This window comes from Plecotus auritus (genome assembly GCF_963455305.1).
Source record: "Plecotus auritus genome assembly, chromosome: 1".
Taxonomy (NCBI): domain Eukaryota; kingdom Metazoa; phylum Chordata; class Mammalia; order Chiroptera; family Vespertilionidae; genus Plecotus; species Plecotus auritus.
Window position 1 is genome coordinate 9,744,011 of NC_137770.1, and position 18,096 is coordinate 9,762,106.

General features: G+C 57.7%; 2 protein-coding genes across 32 annotated transcripts in view; one reads left to right on the top strand and one right to left on the bottom strand.

Annotated features, from left to right (window-relative positions):
- Positions 1-8,150, top strand: part of WDR25 (WD repeat domain 25) — a 146,662-nt gene extending 138,512 nt beyond the window's left edge. For all 9 annotated transcript variants that reach the window (XM_080671818.1, XM_080671815.1, XM_080671819.1 and 6 more), the window contains 3 exons: positions 2,898-3,068; positions 6,892-7,032; positions 7,578-8,150. In XM_080671818.1, the coding sequence (XP_080527944.1) occupies positions 2,898-3,068; positions 6,892-7,032; positions 7,578-7,799 (534 nt within the window). In that variant the 3' untranslated portion in view covers positions 7,800-8,150. The remainder of the gene's footprint in view (positions 1-2,897; positions 3,069-6,891; positions 7,033-7,577) is intronic.
- A 3,600-nt stretch (positions 8,151-11,750) lies between these two features.
- BEGAIN (brain enriched guanylate kinase associated) overlaps positions 11,751-18,096 on the bottom strand; it is a 39,616-nt gene continuing 33,270 nt past the window's right edge. For all 23 annotated transcript variants that reach the window (XM_080648869.1, XM_080648868.1, XM_080648884.1 and 20 more), the window contains 3 exons: positions 17,618-17,725; positions 15,385-15,468; positions 11,751-14,570 (listed from right to left, as the gene is read on the bottom strand). In XM_080648869.1, coding sequence (XP_080504995.1) covers positions 13,179-14,570; positions 15,385-15,468; positions 17,618-17,725 — 1,584 coding nt within the window. In that variant the 3' untranslated portion in view covers positions 11,751-13,178. The remainder of the gene's footprint in view (positions 14,571-15,384; positions 15,469-17,617; positions 17,726-18,096) is intronic.

Here is an 18,096-nt window from a genome sequence, read left to right on the forward strand (position 1 = left end):
AATTACAAAGCATTATTAAAAGAAATTGAAAAAGACACAACAAAATGGAAAAATATCATGTGTTCATGGATTTGGAAGAATCAACAGTTAAAATAGCCATATTATGCAAAGCAATATACAGATTTAAAGCAATTCCCATCAAAATACCAATGTCATTTTTAAAAGAAATAGAATGAGAAATCATCAGATTTGTATGGAACCACAAAAGATCCTGAATAGCCAAAGTAATCCTAAAAAAAAAAAAGAACAAAACGGGAGGTATCAAGCTACCTGACTTAAATTTATACCACAGAGCCACAATAATGAAAACAGCATGGTATTGGCAGAGAAACAGACACACAGATCAGTGGAATGGAATAGAGAGCCCAGCTTTAAAACAAATGTACTAGCACATGGACAGATAATTTTCATATATATATTATTGATTTCAGAGAGGAAGGTAGAGGGAGAGAGAGAGAGAAACCTCAATGATGACAGAGAATCATTGATCGGCTGCATCCTACATGCCCCACACTAGGGATCGAGCCCACAACCCGGGCATGTGCCCTGACCGGGAATTGAACCATGACCTCCTGGTTCATAGGTCGTCACTCAACCACTGAGTCACGCCAGCTGGGCTGGACAGATAATTTTCGACAAAGGAGCCAGAAACACACAATGGAGTAAAGATAGTCTCTTCAATAAATGTGCTGGGAAAACCGGAGAGCCACATGCAAAGGAATGAAGCTGGATTGCAATTTGTCCCCATGTACAAAAATTAATTCGAAATGGACCAGAGACCCAAATAGAAGACCAAAACAGTAAGTTACATAGAAGAAAATATAGATACTAAACTTATGGACCTGGGTCGTAGAGAACATTTTATGAACTTGACCCCAAAGGCAAAGGAAGTAAAGGCAAAAATAAATGAATGGGACTAAAACCAAAAAGCTTCTGCCCAGCAGAAGAAACTGACAACAGAACAAAGAGGCAGCCAACCAGATGGGAGATGATATTTGCAAACAGTGGCTCTGACAAAGGTTTAATTTCCAAAATATATAAAGAACTTGTAAAACTCAATACCAGATAAATAACCCAATCAAAGAGTGGGCAGAGGACCTGAAAACACTCCTCTCTCCATAAGAAATATGAAGAGCCAATAGATATATTGAAAATATGTTCTACCTCACTGGCAATCAGGGAAATGCACATCAAAACTACAGTGAGATACCACCTCACACCTGTTAGAGTGGCCCTTATCAACAAGACAAGCAAGAACAAGTGTTGGGGAAGTTCTAGGGAGAAAGGGAGCCCTTATCCACTGCTGGTGGGAATGTAGACTGGTACAACCACTACGGAAAGCAGTCTGGCGATTCCTCAAACAATTAAGAATAGAGCTACCATATGACCCAACAATCCCTCTCCTGGGTATATACCCCAAGATCTCAAAAACATGTATTCACAAAGATATATGCACCCCTATATTCATTGAAGCGTTATTTATGGTGGCCAAGACATGGAAACAACCAAAGTGCTCTGCAGTGAGGGCTGGATAAAGAAGCTGTGATACATGCACACAACAGAATACTACTCAGCTGTAAGAAAGGATGAAATAGTGCCATTTGCAACAACATGGATGGACCTTGAGAACATTATGCTAAGTGAAAGAAGTCAGCCAGAAAAGGCTAAGAACCATATGAGTTCACTCATATGTGGGATATAAAACTGAAACTCATGGACACAAACAGCAGTGTGGTGGTTGCCAGAGGGAAGGGGTCGGGGAGAAAGGGGTCCTAATATATGGTGATGGGAGAAGATGTGACTTTGGGTGGTGGGCACGCGGTGCAATTTACAGACCTTGTAACATAGAAACCCACACCTGACATCTGTATGTTCGTGTTGACCAATGGCACCCCAATAAATCCTATATAATAAAACCCTAATATGCTAATCAACTGAACGGTGGAACAACCGGTCACTATGATGCACAGTGATCACCAGGGGGCAGATGCTCAGTGCAGGAGCTGCCCCCTGGTGGTCAGTGCGCTCCCACAGGGGGAGTGCCGTTCAGCCAGAAGCCAGGCTCACGGCTGGTGAGCACAGTGGCAGTGGCGGGACCCTCTCCCGCCTCCGCTGTAGGCAGGCAGTAAGGAGCGAGGGGTCCTGGGCTGAGGGACCCCTCCCTGCCTCAGTGCATGATTTTTGTGCACCGGGCCTCTAGTTTAATATAAAAAAAAAAATAAAGGGAAACAAGGCTTTAAATAAATGAATAAATAAATAAACAAGTAAATAAATAAATAAAACAGACTGCTGATAGCTCTGCCACCCTCTGGTACCCTACAATTTGTTATGGGAATAAAAAGCCAAACCTTGGCCCTCTCCCCCATGTCTAAAGCTAACCTGTTCACTATGGTTCTGGCTTTATGGTCTCCAAGAACTTTCACTCCCAGCAACACAGCTTCTACTCCAGGGCAATAGGCTGGGATGTTGTGAGCTTGAATTCTGTGCCGTCTTCAGAAGCAAGAATGGCTCCAGGTTGATGGACATCCCTGATGCCCCTTGGGTGCCCTTGGCTAGGCGCAGGCCCTTCCCTCAGCTTGCCTTTGTGGCTCTCTAGGGGACCAGTCTGACCGGAGATCCTCACACCTCCCTGGGCCCCACACCAATGGGTGAGGGGTGAGTGTGGGAGGGGGACTCTCCACGAGGAGGTACTATCAGGCAAGGCTGTGGGAGGTGTGGGTAGGTCCTGAGCAGACAGACATTTTCCTGGTGGAATCGAAGGGCCCCAGGTCTCCCTGCAGCAGCCCCCAACGCCACATCTCGGGCACCTTGTCCCACACACTGCCCTCCCTAACCCCCTGTGGAGGCCTGCCCAGTGCTCCTGGGCCCACCAGCATGACAGGCGCCCATTCTTGCAGGTGGTGAGAAGCTACAAGGCGACCATCCAGCAGACCTTGGACATCCTCTTCCTCCAGGAAGGCTCTGAGTTTCTGAGTAGCACAGATGCTTCGAGCCGAGACTCTGCTGATCGCACCATTATCGCCTGGGATTTCCGGAGCTCTGCCAAAATCTCCAACCAGATTTTCCATGTGAGAAACCCTATTTGGCATTACTTTCTGTTTCAGCCCCATGTAGCCCTAGGTCCCAGGTCACTTCCTGTGGGAGACGGTTCAGTAGGCAGGATCTTTGCAGACAGATTGGCTGCCTGAAATTTCTAGGGCAAGGGAAGGCGAGTGTAAGTCCACAGGCTCCATTTTACAGTATCTCCCTAACTGTCCTCCCACTCGACCCCGCCCTGCACAGCCCCCCCACAGAGTAAGGGTGTGGGGGGGCAGCCAGTACAGATGGACTGGTAGACGGCCGAGCAGCTCGAGACACCCCTACCCTTTCTCTGCCACCCCAGCCAGCCCGTGGAACGCTGCCCTCCTTTGCTGAGTGGCTCTGGCAGGAGTTGTGGCTCAGGAGTTCAGCAGAGAAACTCGAGTCAGACCACCTGAATTACGGTCCTGGGTTCACCACTCACAAACTGGGGCGCTGGGCCCATTACTTAGCCTTTTTGATTCTCACTGTCCTCTTAGAAAATTGAGGGTGAGAATATTACTTGCCTCACAGAGTGGTTTTGAGAATTTAAAGAGCACTTATTAAGGGTCTAGAATGGTGCCAGGTACAGGGATTACTTCATAAATGCATTACTTACATTATCACCATCATTACCACTGTCACCACCACCATCATTATTACCACTGTGATCACCACCACCATCATCACCACCACCACCCACCATCATCATCACCACCACCACCGTCATCACCACCACCACCGTCATCATCACCACCACCACCATCATCATTACCACTGTCACCACCACCATCATCACCACCACTGTGATCACCACCACCATCATCACCACCACTGTGATCACCACCACCATCATCATCACCACCACCACCACCACCATCACCACCACCACCACCATCATCATCATCACCACCACCACCATCATCACGACCACCACCACCATCATCACCACCACCACCACCATCATCATCATCACCACCACCACCATCATCATCACCACCACCACCACCATCATCACCACCACCACCACCACCATCATCATTACCACTGTGATCACCACCACCATCACCACCACCACCACCACCACCACCGTCATCATCACCACCACCACCATCATCATCACCATTGCCACCACCAACGTTACTAATCACCATTATCACTGTGATCACCACCACCACCATCATAACTATCACCATTATCACTGTGATCACCACCACCACCAACGTTACTAATCACCATTATCACTGTGATCACCACCACCATCATAACTATCACCATTATCACTGTGATCACCACCACCATCATAACTATCACCACTATCACTGTGATCACCACCACCATCATAACTATCACCATTATCACTGTGATCACCACCACCACCATCATAACTATCACCATTATCACTGTGATCACCACCACCACCATCATAACTATCACCATTATCACTGTGATCACCACCACCATCATCATAACTATCACCATTATCACTGTGATCACCACCACCATCATAACTATCACCATTATCACTGTGATCACCACCATCATCATAACTATCACCATTATCACTGTGATCACCACCACCACCATCATAACTATCACCATTATCACTGTGATCACCACCACCATCATCATAACTATCACCATTATCACTGTGATCACCACCACCACCATCATAACTATCACCATTATCACTGTGATCACCACCACCATCATCATAACTATCACCATTATCACCATCATCATCACTACCACCACCACCATCATCACCACCACCACCACCATCATCATCATCACCACCACCACCACCATCATCATCACCACCACCACCACCATCATCACCACCACCACCACCACCATCATCACCACCACCACCACCATCATCACCACCACCACCATCATCACCACCACCACCACCACCACAATCACCACCACCACCACCATCATCATCACCATTGCCACCACCGTTACTAATCACCATTATCACTGTGATCACCACCACCATCATAACTATCACCATTATCACTGTGATCACTACCACCACCATCATAACTATCACCATTATCACCATCATCACCATCATCACTACTATCACTATCATCATCATAACTATCACCATTATCACCATCATCACCATAATCACTTCTATCACTATCATCATCATAACTATCACCATTGTTACCATCATCGTCACCATCACTATCATTATCATCATATCATCATCACTACCACCACCACCACATCATCATCATCATTTTAACTATCACTATCATCACCACCACTGTAATCATCACCATCATCTTTACACTGCCATCACCATCATCACCACAACCATCATTTAAGATTTCAAATAAGCCGTGGCTAATCTCTTCGGTGCTCCCCCCTGAATTTAAAAATATGTGTCAGGTGTACATGCACACCTTTTCCCTCTCCTTGCTTTCCCCTTGTTTTCAGATGGTTCTGAGTGACCCTGAGCAAACCTGCCTCTAGATCTCACTTTAGGGTCCAGTGTAACCTCCTAGGAAAAGCAGGCCATGGGAGGGGGATGGGGGGCACGCCTGACCACCGGGGCTTCCTGCCTCCATCAGCCCCAGTGGAGAGCAGAGGAAGCGAATGAGGTGGATGGAGTGCTGCTGGCCTGAGCTGTGCCAGACGCACACCTCCTTGCCAGCAGCATCATGCCGGGGGGCTCATCATGGGGCCGCCACGCCTTCCATGCCTCTGATGGGCACACTAGTCTGCAGCTGGGTATTATTAGTCCGACTGCTCCTGCTTTGCCCTCTGAATTTGGGCAACTCTTAGAACGTGAAAGGACAGGCGCCACTGAGAAGGGAGTTCCCAGGGGTGCTTCTGTGTGACTGAGCCCATCAAACAGTGAGATCTCCCTGCCGGGTTTTGCACACTGTTCTCATTTGTCTTCTCACTTGATCATTTACCTCTTCACTGATGGTGCATTTGGACTGTGTGGGACCCTGCGCTGGGCTGCCCCTGAGGGCCCCCTGTGGAATGGGGGGATGGGCACGCACATTCGTTCTCTATTCCTGTGGAACATGTTACCACAGATTGGAGGCTTAAGCCATCAGCAGTGTATTCCCACACATTCCTGAGGATAGCAGTCTGACTCCGTATCACTGGCTGAAATCAGGTGTTGGCAGGGCCCGCGCCCTCTGAGATGCTGGGCAGATCTGTCCCTTACTGCCTCGTGTCTGGTGGCTGCTGGTGATACTGGGCATCCCCCCGAGCTATACACCAGCATCTTCAGATTGCTCTCTGATCCATGTTCACATCGCCTGTGTGCGTCTCATCTCCCTGTGCCTCCCTTATAAGGAAGGATACACATGGCCGAATTTAGGCAATAATACAGGGTAACCCCCCACATCAAGATTCTTAACTTAGTTACTTCTGCAAAGGCATGCAAGGTGTCAAGCATGGGCCCTAGGAATTAGGATGTGACTATGTTTTGGAGGGCCCTTTAAGATCCACCACAAGGGCCGTGGGCCAAGGAGGGCAAGTGGCTCCTGGAAGCTGGAAGCGCAGGAAGCACTTCCCCCTGGAGCCTCCGGAGTGAGCACAGCTCTGCTGACACCGTGCTTAGCCCAGCGAGACCCTGCTCAGACTTCTGACCTCCAGATCTGTACGATCCTAAGTTTGTGCGTTTCAAGCCACTGAGTTTGCGGCAGTTGGTTACAGCAGCAGCAGGAAACTCATCCCGACCTGAAGCCAAGGTCCGGGAGGAGGGCACGTGGCCTGTGAGCAGAGAGCAGGGCGGTGTGTCTGCAGAGGCAGCAGGCACAGCCCGAGCATCCTTGACCCTCTGTGTGGCCCGCTGTTTCCCAGGAGAGGTACACCTGCCCCAGCCTGGCCTTGCACCCGCGGGAGCCCGTGTTCCTGGCCCAGACCAATGGCAACTACCTGGCCCTCTTCTCCGCCGTGTGGCCCTACCGGATGAGCAGAAGGCGGCGCTACGAAGGGCACAAGGTACCGCTTACCTGCCCCCCCCCACCCCACCCCCAGAAGGCTGAGCATGGCCCCAGAGCCTCCTGCCACATGATGCCAGCAACAGACTTGGGGTCAGAGTGCACAGACCTCTGTCCAGCAGATTCTGTTTTCTGCTTCCCCGGTGACCACATGCTGTGTGGCCTGGTGTCCACTCAAGGCTGGGCCGTATCGCTCTGCCCCGGGCCCCAGCTGCAGGGGGAAAGGTTTCCTCTGATTCCGCTCCTGTGGACCTGTCCCAGAGGTTAGGGATGGGGCAGGACAGAGTCTCTAGCTCTGCCCCCTTTCATCACTGAGACCTGCCTCCTGTTGGGGAGGGGCCTGGGCTGGGTGATGTCAGCAGGCTGGACCCCGCCAACCCTGCTGGAGCTGTGCCTCCTGGGCACCACTGAGGTAACCTGTACACGGTCACACCAGAACCCGTCTTGGGGGAGCTCGGGCGCAGCTCCTGGCCTGCCGCTCTGTAGTGGGTGGAATGACTGCCATTGCGCAGGCGAGCTGTGGGCTCACCCGTGTCGCCCTTGCAGGTGGAAGGCTACGCGGTGGGCTGCGAGTGCTCCCCGGACGGAGACCTGCTGGTGACGGGCAGCGCAGACGGCCGGGTCCTGCTCTACTGCTTCCGCACGGCCAGCCGGGCACGCACGCTGCACGGGCACACGCAGGCCTGCGTGGGCACCACCTTCCACCCTGTGCTGCCTTCCGTCCTCGCCACCTGCTCCTGGGAGGGTGACATCAAGATCTGGCACTGAGCCTTCCAGCGCAGCGCCCCTGGACAGACATGACCGCCCCCGGCTCCCTGGGGGTGGGTGGGACTAAATACTGAGGCTGGCGCTCCACCCGGGGTCCTCAGTTCCTCTGAAATCGGGCCAGGAGCCTTTTGTTTCAGTTGTGAGGCTGGGAAGTGAGTGCCTGGCACACTGCTTGTGACGCTCAGTAAATACGCGCGTCTCGCTGTTTTGTAGGTGACTTCAGCGATAAATGTGTGTTGGCAGTTCCTCTCGCCGCCCCACTTGCGCCCGCTGGAGCTCGAAATGAGAATGCTGGGATCTGGAGAGGGCGCAGCCCCGCTCTGCGGGTCCTGACGAGGGGGCCCAAGGAAAGGGGGCGCTGGACCTCAGGTCTGTCCTCGGGAACTCTGCAGAGCACGGCAGTCCACCCGTCCCACAGGGCCTAGCCTGGCCCAGTCTGCTCAGGCCCAGGCCCCCTTCCTCCCCACGGAGCACTCCAGCTGGACTTTGGACCTGCCCCAGCCCTGTTAAGTGTGCACGCTGCCCACGCCAGTGCGTCTGCCGGGTGACGGAGTGATGTGGAGGGCCCTTGAGGAACTTCGAGGAGTCAGGCTGGGAAAGACCCAGCTGCTGCGATCTGTGGGGCTGCTGAGCACGAAACCCCACCAGGACTATTATTGAGGGGCTGCCCAAGAGCCCAAGGATCCACCAAAGGGTCAGGGGGACTGCAGATGCCCTGGCTCAGGGCAGAGGGGTCCTTGGAAGGCTTCCTGGAGGAGGCAGGTGGTGAGCTGGTGAGGAGGGCGTCCCTAGCAGGGGAGTCAGTGAGGAAACATCGAGGACCTAAGGAGGAGGCCATGGGCGGGTGGGGGAGCTGCAGGAATAGTGGGTAACAGCCTCTCTTCCTGAGCCTGGCTCCAGGCCTAGTCTGCTGTCAGGAGCCGTCCTCGAGTTCGTTTCTTTTTCAGGCTGGTCCCCTTGAACCAACCAAAGCTCTGCCCGCATGGGGCGGGGAGACACCCAGGGCTCCCAGGAGCCACAGTGGCTGTTCTCAGCGCTGCTTGTGGGCTTGATCACCTCTGCCCCGAGCCCAGCTGTCTGCAAGCCCCTCCCCTTGGGTGGGTGACTTACTGGGAAGAATGGCGGCTGTACTCTGTGCCTCTCTCGGTTTCCTTCTCTGAACGCTTTCTTCCAAAGAGCATTCTTAGAGGCTCACTCTGGTCCTCTGCCAGGTAGTGGGGAGTTCGCCATTCGCAATGTGAAAATAAGAAGCTAACTTTAGAAAGTGTGGAGCAAGGATGAAGAAGTGTGGACTGGGCCTGCCTCACCTTCCTGGGCTGCGTGCTCACCTTGACTCACTCATACATCTGCACGGCTGGCCCGCGGCTGTCGTGGGGAAGAACCCCTCATCTGGAGGTGCTGGCGTGGCTCTGAGTGCTGAGAGCCCGGCCGTGGCTCTGAGTGCTGGGAGCCCGGCCGTGGCTCTGAGTGCTGCGGACCCGGCCGTGGCTCTGAGTGCTGCGGGCCCGGCCGTGGCTCTGAGTGCTGCGGGCCCGGCCGTGGCTCTGAGTGCTGGGGCTGGGATGTGGCTCTGAGTGCTGGAGCCTGGCCGTGGCTCTGAGTGCTGGGGGCCCGGCCGTGGCTCTGAGTGCTGGGGGCCCGGCCGTGGCTCTGAGTGCTGGGGGCCCGGCCGTGGCTCTGAGTGCTGCGGGCCTGGCTGTGGCTCTGAGTGCTGGGGCCTGGCTGTGGCTCTGTGCTGCGGGCCCGGCCGTGGCTCTGAGTGCCGTGGCCATGGCATGTAGAGCTCATGCTCGCAGCTCCTGTGAGATGGCCATGATCGCTCTGTCCAGTTGAGGAAACCGCTGCTCGGAGGGCAGAGGGATGCGCCCAGGGCCACCTGACTCCAGAGCCTGTGCCTTTCCCCTCCCTCAGATCCCCTCTGTCCCAGCTGGGGCTCCGCATGGGACCGTCACCCGTGTAGGGGCCCCTGGGAAGCTCGCCAGTCCCTGTCCTAGGCTCCAGAGGGGGAACTGGACCAGGGGTATCTGAGACTTGCCCAGACAGAGTCACATGGTCAGCTGGTGGCACAGCCCACTCTGCACTCCATGTGGGATTGAGGAGGAACATACGTGGCAGGTGGGTAGATGGTGGGTGCACAGACAGGGTTTCCCTGGTGCAGCAGGATTCCGGGTGCAGGGAGAAGGGGGATGGTAGAAGAGGGCACCCCACACCAGGACAGCTGGCTTTGGAGGGCACCTAGGGGAGCCTCAGGCCCTGAGGCGATGTGGGGCCAGGACCCTGAATCTGACAGGGGCTCTGGGCCAAGGCTGTGTAGCTCTTAGGGTTCTCAGCCTTGCTGCTGTGTTGCATGGCTGACACGGGGTGGGGGGCTGATGGGGCTCAGGCTCCCCATGGGAAAGCATCTGAGAGAGAACCCACTGGGTGCCAGGGGCTGCTCTCTTCCCCTCCACCTTTCCAGGTGCCCCCCTCCTCCCAGTCCAGTGAGGGTTGCTTCCTCCATCTGCCCATGGAAAAACAGCCCCTGCGCCTCTCCACAGCCCCTCCGACTCTGCGAGGCTGCTTCTTGGGGTGAATCTGCTCCTGGGGGAGGGCATTTGGGGTCCTCTGGCCCCCTCTGCAGAGGTGGGTCAAGGGCAGGGATGCTGGGAGCCATCACCAAGGCCCCTCCCACTTGGGGTTGTCTGGCAAGAGGCAAACCCACCCTGGACAGATGAAGCTGGGCAGGCCAGGGAACTTGAAGGCCTGCACCGGGCCAGGTGGTCCCCAGTGGGAAGTGGCTGGCCCTGGAAGGAGGGAACATGAAGCCCCTGGGGAGGGGCCCCCATCCCAGGTCTCGAAGAACCTATAAGAGCATCCTCGGGGCGTCAAAGATAACCAGGCACCTGGAGGAACAAAGCAGCTTGGGCAGGGACCAAGGGAAACAGACCCACACAGACCCCACAGGATAGAAGTGCCAGGCCAGATGGGGAACCGCTGTGCCCACTGTCTCCAGGGAGTAGGAAACTTAGAAAGTCGCATCGTGGGTTTGTCAAACAACCAGATAGAGCGGGTAGGAATGGAAAACACAGCTGAAACGAAAAGCCCCGTGACTGTGTGTGGTGGCTGAGCGGGCACAAGAGGAGAGGATTAGTGAAGACAGTGCATACAGAGCATGTGGGTCAGCTGAAGGGGGGCAGACGGAGGATGCAGTGAGGAGGGGAGGGAGAGAGCGGGCAGGGAAATACTAGCCTATCTAATAAAAGAGTAATATGCAAATTGACCATCACTCTAACACACAAGATGGCCGCCACAAGATGGCCTGCAGGGGAGAGCAGTTAGGGGTGACTGGGCTGGCAGAGGAGGGCAGTTGGGGGATACCAGGCCAGCAGGGGAGGGCAGTTGGGAGGGACCAGGCCTGCAGGGGAGGGCAGTCGGGGGGGGGTGACCAGGCCAGCAGGGGAGGACAGTTGGGGGGACCAGGCCTGCAGGGGAGGACAGTTATGGGCAACCAGGCTGGCAGGGGAGGGCAGTTAGGGGTGACTGGGCCTCTAGGGGAGGGCAGTTGGGGGCAATTGGGCCAGCAGTGGAGCAGTTAGGCATTGATCAGGCTGGCAGGGGAGTGGTTAGGGGTGATCAGGCTGGCAGGCAGAAGCGGTTAGGGGCAATCAGGCAGGCAGGCAGGCGAGCAGTTGGGAACCAGCAGTCCTGGATTGTGTAAGTCCAACACGCAGGAAAGGATGGGGGTGTGACTGTGGGAACATTGGCTGCCAGGGCAGTAGTCACGTCTAGCGGGTTAGGCAGTGGAGGAATCCAGACTTTTGACAAAGACGCCAGTGGCAGGGAGAACTCTTGGGAACCAGTCCTGGCTGCAGGGGGCGAAGGACAAGTGAGGGCAGGGGGGCGGCACTGAGGGCCACAGGTCCCAGAGGTCAAAAGGCAGTGGGGAGAAGAAACAGCCCAAACCTGAATGCTTTCCACCACGGTTCTTTATTAGTGAGTGTAAATACAGTAGTAACGGGACGGCATGCATCACAGACAGGAGAGTGAGCCACAGGACGGGGTCGGGGGTCGGGGGTCGGAGAGGCTCTTCGCAGCTGAGGTAGAGCCAGGTGGTGCGGGCAGCGGGACATGGGGACGAGCACCGGGAACTGGGGGACGAGCACCGGCCCAACTCGGGACGACGACTGCGGGAGCGCTGGGTGCGGGTCAGCCACACGGAAACGTTCACAGTGTCTCACATCCCTTCACCCGCTGGGTTCCCCTCCTTGTGGGCAGAGCTCCAGGTTTCCTTGTCGCTGGCTTTCGAGGTGTCAACACTGTCCTTCCCTCCAAGGGCCAGGCCCCACATGTCCTCGCCCGGAAAATAAAGGAGCTGTGTGTTGGAAACGCAAGGCTGCCATCCAGGAGCTGGAGGCCACGTGCGTTGAGAAAGACCCTTTTTCTCTAGAAAAATAGTTTCACTTTATAAAAGGGGGGAATGCTCATCTCGGGTGGGGAAAGATGTTAGTGTGAGAAACGTCCTCAGGGAGTTCCATCGTGGTGGCGCTGGGGGTCACACATCACAGGGGTCCTCTTCTCAGGCTGCACGGGGTCACTACGAGGCAGAGGGGTCACTACATGGGAGAGAGGTCACTACGAGGCAGAGGGGTCACTACGAGGGAGAGGGGTCACTACGAGGCACAGGGGTCACTACATGGGAGAGAGGTCACTACGAGGCAGAGGGGTCACTACGAGGCAGAGGGGTCACTACGAGGCAGAGGGGTCACTACGAGGCAGAGGGGTCACTGAGGCAGAGGGGTCACTACGAGGGTGAGGGGTCACTGAGGCAGAGGGGTCACTACAAGACAGGGGTCACTGAGGCAGAGGGGTCACTACAAGACAGGGGTCACTGAGGCAGAGGGGTCACTGAGGCAGAGGGGTCACTACAAGGTAGAGGGGTCACTACGAGGCAGAGGGGTCACTGAGGCAGAGGGGTCACTACAAGGCAGAGGGGTCACTGAGGCAGAGGGGTCACTACGAGGGTGAGGGGTCACTGAGGCAGAGGGGTCACTACAAGACAGGGGTCACTGAGGCAGAGGGGTCACTGAGGCAGAGGGGTCACTACAAGGTAGAGGGGTCACTACGAGGCAGAGGGGTCACTACAAGGCAGAGGGGTCACTACAAGGTAGAGGAGTCACTGAGGCAGAGAGGGGTCACGAGGCAGAGGGGTCACTGAGGCAGAGGGGTCACTGAGGCAGAGGGGTCACTGAGGCAGAGAGGGGTCACTTCGTGGGAGAGGGGTCACTGTGGGCAGGGCCCAAGGGATGGGTGTCTGGGGGCAGGTGGGGCAGCGCCCTGGGGTGCACAGTGGGCGGCGGGTGCCCCTGGCCTTGGCCTTGGCCTTGGCCTGTGGGCAGGGCTTTAGTTGAGCAGGGTTCCGTAGAGCTGGGCTTTGGTGAGGCTATCCTTGCGGCTGAGCCCGGAGCTCCTGCTCCGGGAGAAGGCTGCCTGGGGGTTCCGGCGGGCCGCGGGATGCATTTCAGGGGAACCCTCCATGGAGCTGGGCTCGAAGGAATCCCTGGAGCTGAAGAGGCTGTCGGGCTCGGGGCTGGCCACCCCGCACAGCTGCCCCTGGGGCCTCTCTCCGTCGTCTTCGCTGGCTGCGTAGCCGGGCATCGGCTTGGCAGAGCCGCAGGCCCCGAGGAAGCAGGACTCTGCCAGGTGGCCCTGGGAGAAGTCGTCATCCTCCGAGAAGTTGTCGGCCTTGTAGCTGGCGTACAGGGGGCTGGTACGGCCATGCGCCATGCTGCCTGAGCTGCCTCTTGCATAGTGGCGCTGGGAGAAGTTGCGGGGCGAGGGTCGCCGCGAGGGGGCTGGGAAGGCGTGGGCCCCGAGATCCTCCACGTGCACGGGGCGCCACTGCTCGCGCGGGCTGCGCGCCTCCCCCCTGGGCATCCGGGACGACACAGACTTGGCTCGCAGGCTCCACAGGTTTGGAGACACCAGGGTCTTGGGGACGGCCTGGAAGCTGAAGGGCTCAGCCTGGTAGGATGGGAAGGTCGTCTCGAGCTCGAACTCTGGGGGCACCGGGGTTTCCAGCAGGGCCCCCGAGCCCTTGGCATAGGGCCGGCTGCTCTGGTAGGTGGGGGGCGGCGGGCGCTGGAAGAGCTGCTCGCGGCCATCCAGGTAGACGGCCCGCTGCGAGGCGGTCATCGTGCTGGCCTCGGCGCGCTCCCTCTCCTCCGAGGTGGCGCTGAAGCTCGAGTAGGAGCTGGATGTGGGCAGCGAGGCCGAGTAGCCAGGGAAGGCCTCCCCCGGGAAGGACTCGCCCGGGAAGGCCTCGCCCTGGAAGGCCTCACGCCGGAACTCCTCCGGGTAGGCCTCCGGGTAGGCCTCCGGGTAGGCAGCCGCCCCGGCCTCCTCCTCCTCCCCCGCGGCGCTGTCAGTGGAATTCTGGGTCTGCAGGAAGCTCATATTGCTCGCGACCGCATCCACGCTGGGCCGCCGGTCACGGTCACGCCTTGGCTCCTCCGGGCAGAAGAGGGCCGAGTCGCTGCAGTAGGCATCCTCCTTGTAGGGGGGCAGCAGGCTCGACTTCGGCATCCCCTCGCGGAAGGCCAGGTCTCGGGTGGAAGCATCCGACACCGAGACCGACACGGACACGGGGGAGGACAGGCTGCTGGGCTCCGGCTTCTCCAGCACCTTGGCAATGACGCAGAGCGGCACGCTGCCGGGGCGGCAGAGCGTGGAGGGCAGGCTGCAGCCATGCTTCTCCAAGTGCAGGCTCAAGCGCTCCTGAAATTCCGCTGGCAGCTGGAACGGGGAGGGGGGGCGGGCAGGGGGCAAGTCAGCCTAGGACCCACACACAGGCAGAAGAACCGGGAGGGACCTGCCCCGGGCCCTCATGTGGCACCAGCTGGAGCTGAGCCCGGGAGGCTCCTGGATTCGCCTGAGTACCCCTGGGCACCTCGGCCCCCAGCCCGCTGGAACCAGGGTCTCAGGGTCTCACGCGGCCCCTCTCCGGGGTTACAGACCCCTCTCCCACACTTCCCCCCACTGAGGGGCTGACTTGCTCCTCCCTGTTGCGTCCAGAGCTGCTGAACAAGACAGACTCAGAAATACATGCAACAAAGATCGAGGGCCAGGCGCCCAGAAGTGGTCGCACAAGCGCCTGGTGCCCGTGGGGACGTCCCGCTACTGTTTGATCTGTTTTGTGAGTGTCTCAGGTGTGGCCCAGGCCCGGGGAGAGGGGACAAGGACCGAGGCCTGGGTGAAGGAGAGGGGCAGCCCGGCCAGGGTGGGTGGGCCCTGGACCAGCCTGAATTTGGCATCAGAGAGCCCTGTGGCCTTGGCTGAGTCACTTCCGTGTGCAGACAGGTCTCTCATCTCTGAAACGGGCACTATCCGTAATCGTGCCCAAACCAAACCACAGGGTTTCTGCCAGGCTCCCAGAGGGTCGGGGCTTGGAATGGGCAAGGACACCGAGGGGGATGCGCAGGCTGTCCAGGCTGGTGAGGAGGTGGCATCCCCCTTGTAGGGGGGCAGCAGGGAGTGGCCATGAGTGGGGCCTGCACCGAGGAGCCCCGAGGGGCCCCGGGGGGCACCTGGCTGGGTGGGGCTCACATACCTCGGACACCTTATGGACCCTGCCGTAGGTCTGGCTGCACTGCAGCAGCTGGGCCGCTAGGTTGCAGTCCTTCCTATAGAGCTCCTGAAAGACAAGAGAAGGTGTCGGCCCAGGCTTGCCCCCCCTGGGCCCTGCCGCCCCGACCACAGAGCGGAGGGCAGAGCCCACGTGCAGTTCGCAGGACAAGGACCTCTCGCCGTTGCCTGCAGAATGGGGGCCTCGGCTCTGACCTGGAGCTGCTGGTGCATGGAGGGGTGCTGCCCCAGGTGGGAGCCTCACCAGGTGGGGGCAGCGGGAGAAGGGCCCCCATGGCCCCAGACCTCCGGGAGACCCAGGCTTGAGTCCCAGCAGAGAACTCGGTGGAGAGGCAGCACCGCAATGCCAGGCCCAAGCTCTGCCACCCCCGTTTGACTCCCCACTCACACCCTGTTCTCAGAGTGTGGCCTGAGGGGGGTGGCTGCAGGGCTGGGCGAGTGGGGCGCAGGGGCTGTGTGACCCCAGGTCCAGGTGGGGACCTGCTCAGCCTCCTGAGCTGATAACAGATGCAAACAGTAGGCACCAGGGGATTTGGTTTATCTTTGGAAAATCTCTGTTCATGTGCCTGTGGCTGGGCCTTTTCTTCCCACCCCAACCCAGGGACCATCCACGGTGAGGGCCTGGGCATTGAGGAGACTGGGGTCCACTGACCGGCCCATCTTCATCAGGACTGGGTGCCCGCAGCTCAGGCAAGCTGTTGAAGGCAGGGTCGCCACTACTGCCCCCCCACCTGGTGCCCCTCACCTCCCCCTGCTGTGCTGAGGCCGGTGCCCCCACTCGGCTGCACAGTGGAGGGATCCTGGGTCTCTAGCCTTCTCGCCTGCATGGGCCTCCTGGGAAGGGCACAGCTGGCTGAGAGCTGAGAACTGGCCCCGCTGTGAGGCCCCGGACAGGCTGCCCCTGGCATCGGAGGGCTGTGGGCACCGCCTGGCCTGCCCACTGAGTCTTTAGCAGACTTGAGAAGCACCCTGTTCTGAGCCTGCCCTCTTCTCATCGGATGCCCTCCTGGGGCACCTCGGCCCGTCTGCAGTGCAAACGCCACAGGATGCTGACCTCCGCCCCAAATGCTGACCCGCATGTCTGCGGCCTTCACAGCGCTGCCACTGGATGTAGCTGCAAAAGCCAGCCCCTGCTCCTCCCCAGCTGTCCCCCTCCCTCCCCAGGTGCCCCCCAACAGGAAATGACAGGATCCATCTCCTTTCACACCACATCTGAGATCTCTGTCAATCCTGTTGCTTCTTTCCATCTTGAAAGCAGCACCGAGCCCTTCTGCCCACCTCCTCGGCGGCCTTCCCGGCCATCCCTCCACAGATTTCGCCTGGATTGTCACCACAGCCCCCCCTCACTCTCCCTGCTCCCACCCTCATCCCTGCAGTGTGTTCTCAGCAGGGCAGCCATGTGAGCCCAGTAAACATGGGACATCCACTCAGGTTACTCCTCTGCTCAGGAACCTCCAGTGAGTCCCTATTTCACTCAGAATAAAACCCAGGTCCCTATAGGAGCCTATGTGATGTGGCCTCCCATTATCTTTCTGACCTCAGACCCTGGTCCTCCGCCCACTCTGGTCTCCCTGCCGTTCTTTCAATCAGCCACCCGGCGAGCTCCCTCGCCCCCTTCCGGTCTGGGCTCCAGCAGCCTCTTCCAGAAGCATCCTACTGAAATTTGCTAACCCTGCAACTGGCAACTCCCCAGCCCCGGTCCCTGCTTGATTTTTTTCAGCATTTAGCACTTGTAACACACTACAGAGTTCGCGTTTCTCTCGTTTGTCGTCTGTCTTCCCCACTCAGATGTAAACTCACGTGGGCAGGGAATTTTTTGCCTGTGTTGTTCACACAATAGTCTCAGCTCAGGAGGGTCTGGCGAGGAGCAGACACTAATTAGTGGATGCATGGTCAGCAGCCAGGGATGCATGGAGGGCGGCCAGGCCCATCTCTTGGGGAGTCCCCATGGGTGGGCATGTGGCCATAATGCCCCTGAGAATGGCCATGCCCAAACCCTGGAGTCGGGAAGCCCTGACTTGACTGAGAAACTATGCCCCGGTGTTCCTGTCTCCTCCCTTGGCAGTGTGTCTGGTGAGGCAGCCCTGTCCTTCCCGGGCCCAGACACTCCTGGAGGCCCTGCGCACCTGCCCCTGTGCCCTGTGCCTGCCCCTCAAACCTGAGCCTGGGCCCCCAGGGCCAGACGACCCAACACTCACGTTGTCCTCTATCAGCTTGTCGATGGTCATCTTGGCCTCCAGCAGGTGGTTGTTGAGAGCGACAATCTCGTGGCTCAGAGCTCGCTTCTCTTCGTCATAGTGCTTGCCCTGGGGCAGAGCGAGGGCAGTGGAAGGAGGCGGTCAGCCGTCAGCGGTCAGCCAAGGCCTGGGGCTCACGGTCACTTGTGTGCCCTCTTGCAGCCCATATGATCAGGTGTTGGGGGGCCCCAGAACGCAGGGGTAAGAGCACAGACCGCCCCAGGTTCAAATTCTACTCCGCCACTGACAAGCCAGATGGCATCGGGCAAGTCTGCCTCCCTGAGCCTCAGTTTCTCATCTGGACCACAGGAGAGCGAGGCCCGGCCTCCTGGGATCTGGGGTGAGGACTGGGCGAGGATGCACTGCACTCGGCACGAAGCCTGACCTATCTCATCCAACAGACTGGGCAGCCAGGGCTTGGAAAGGAAAGGGCCCTTGTC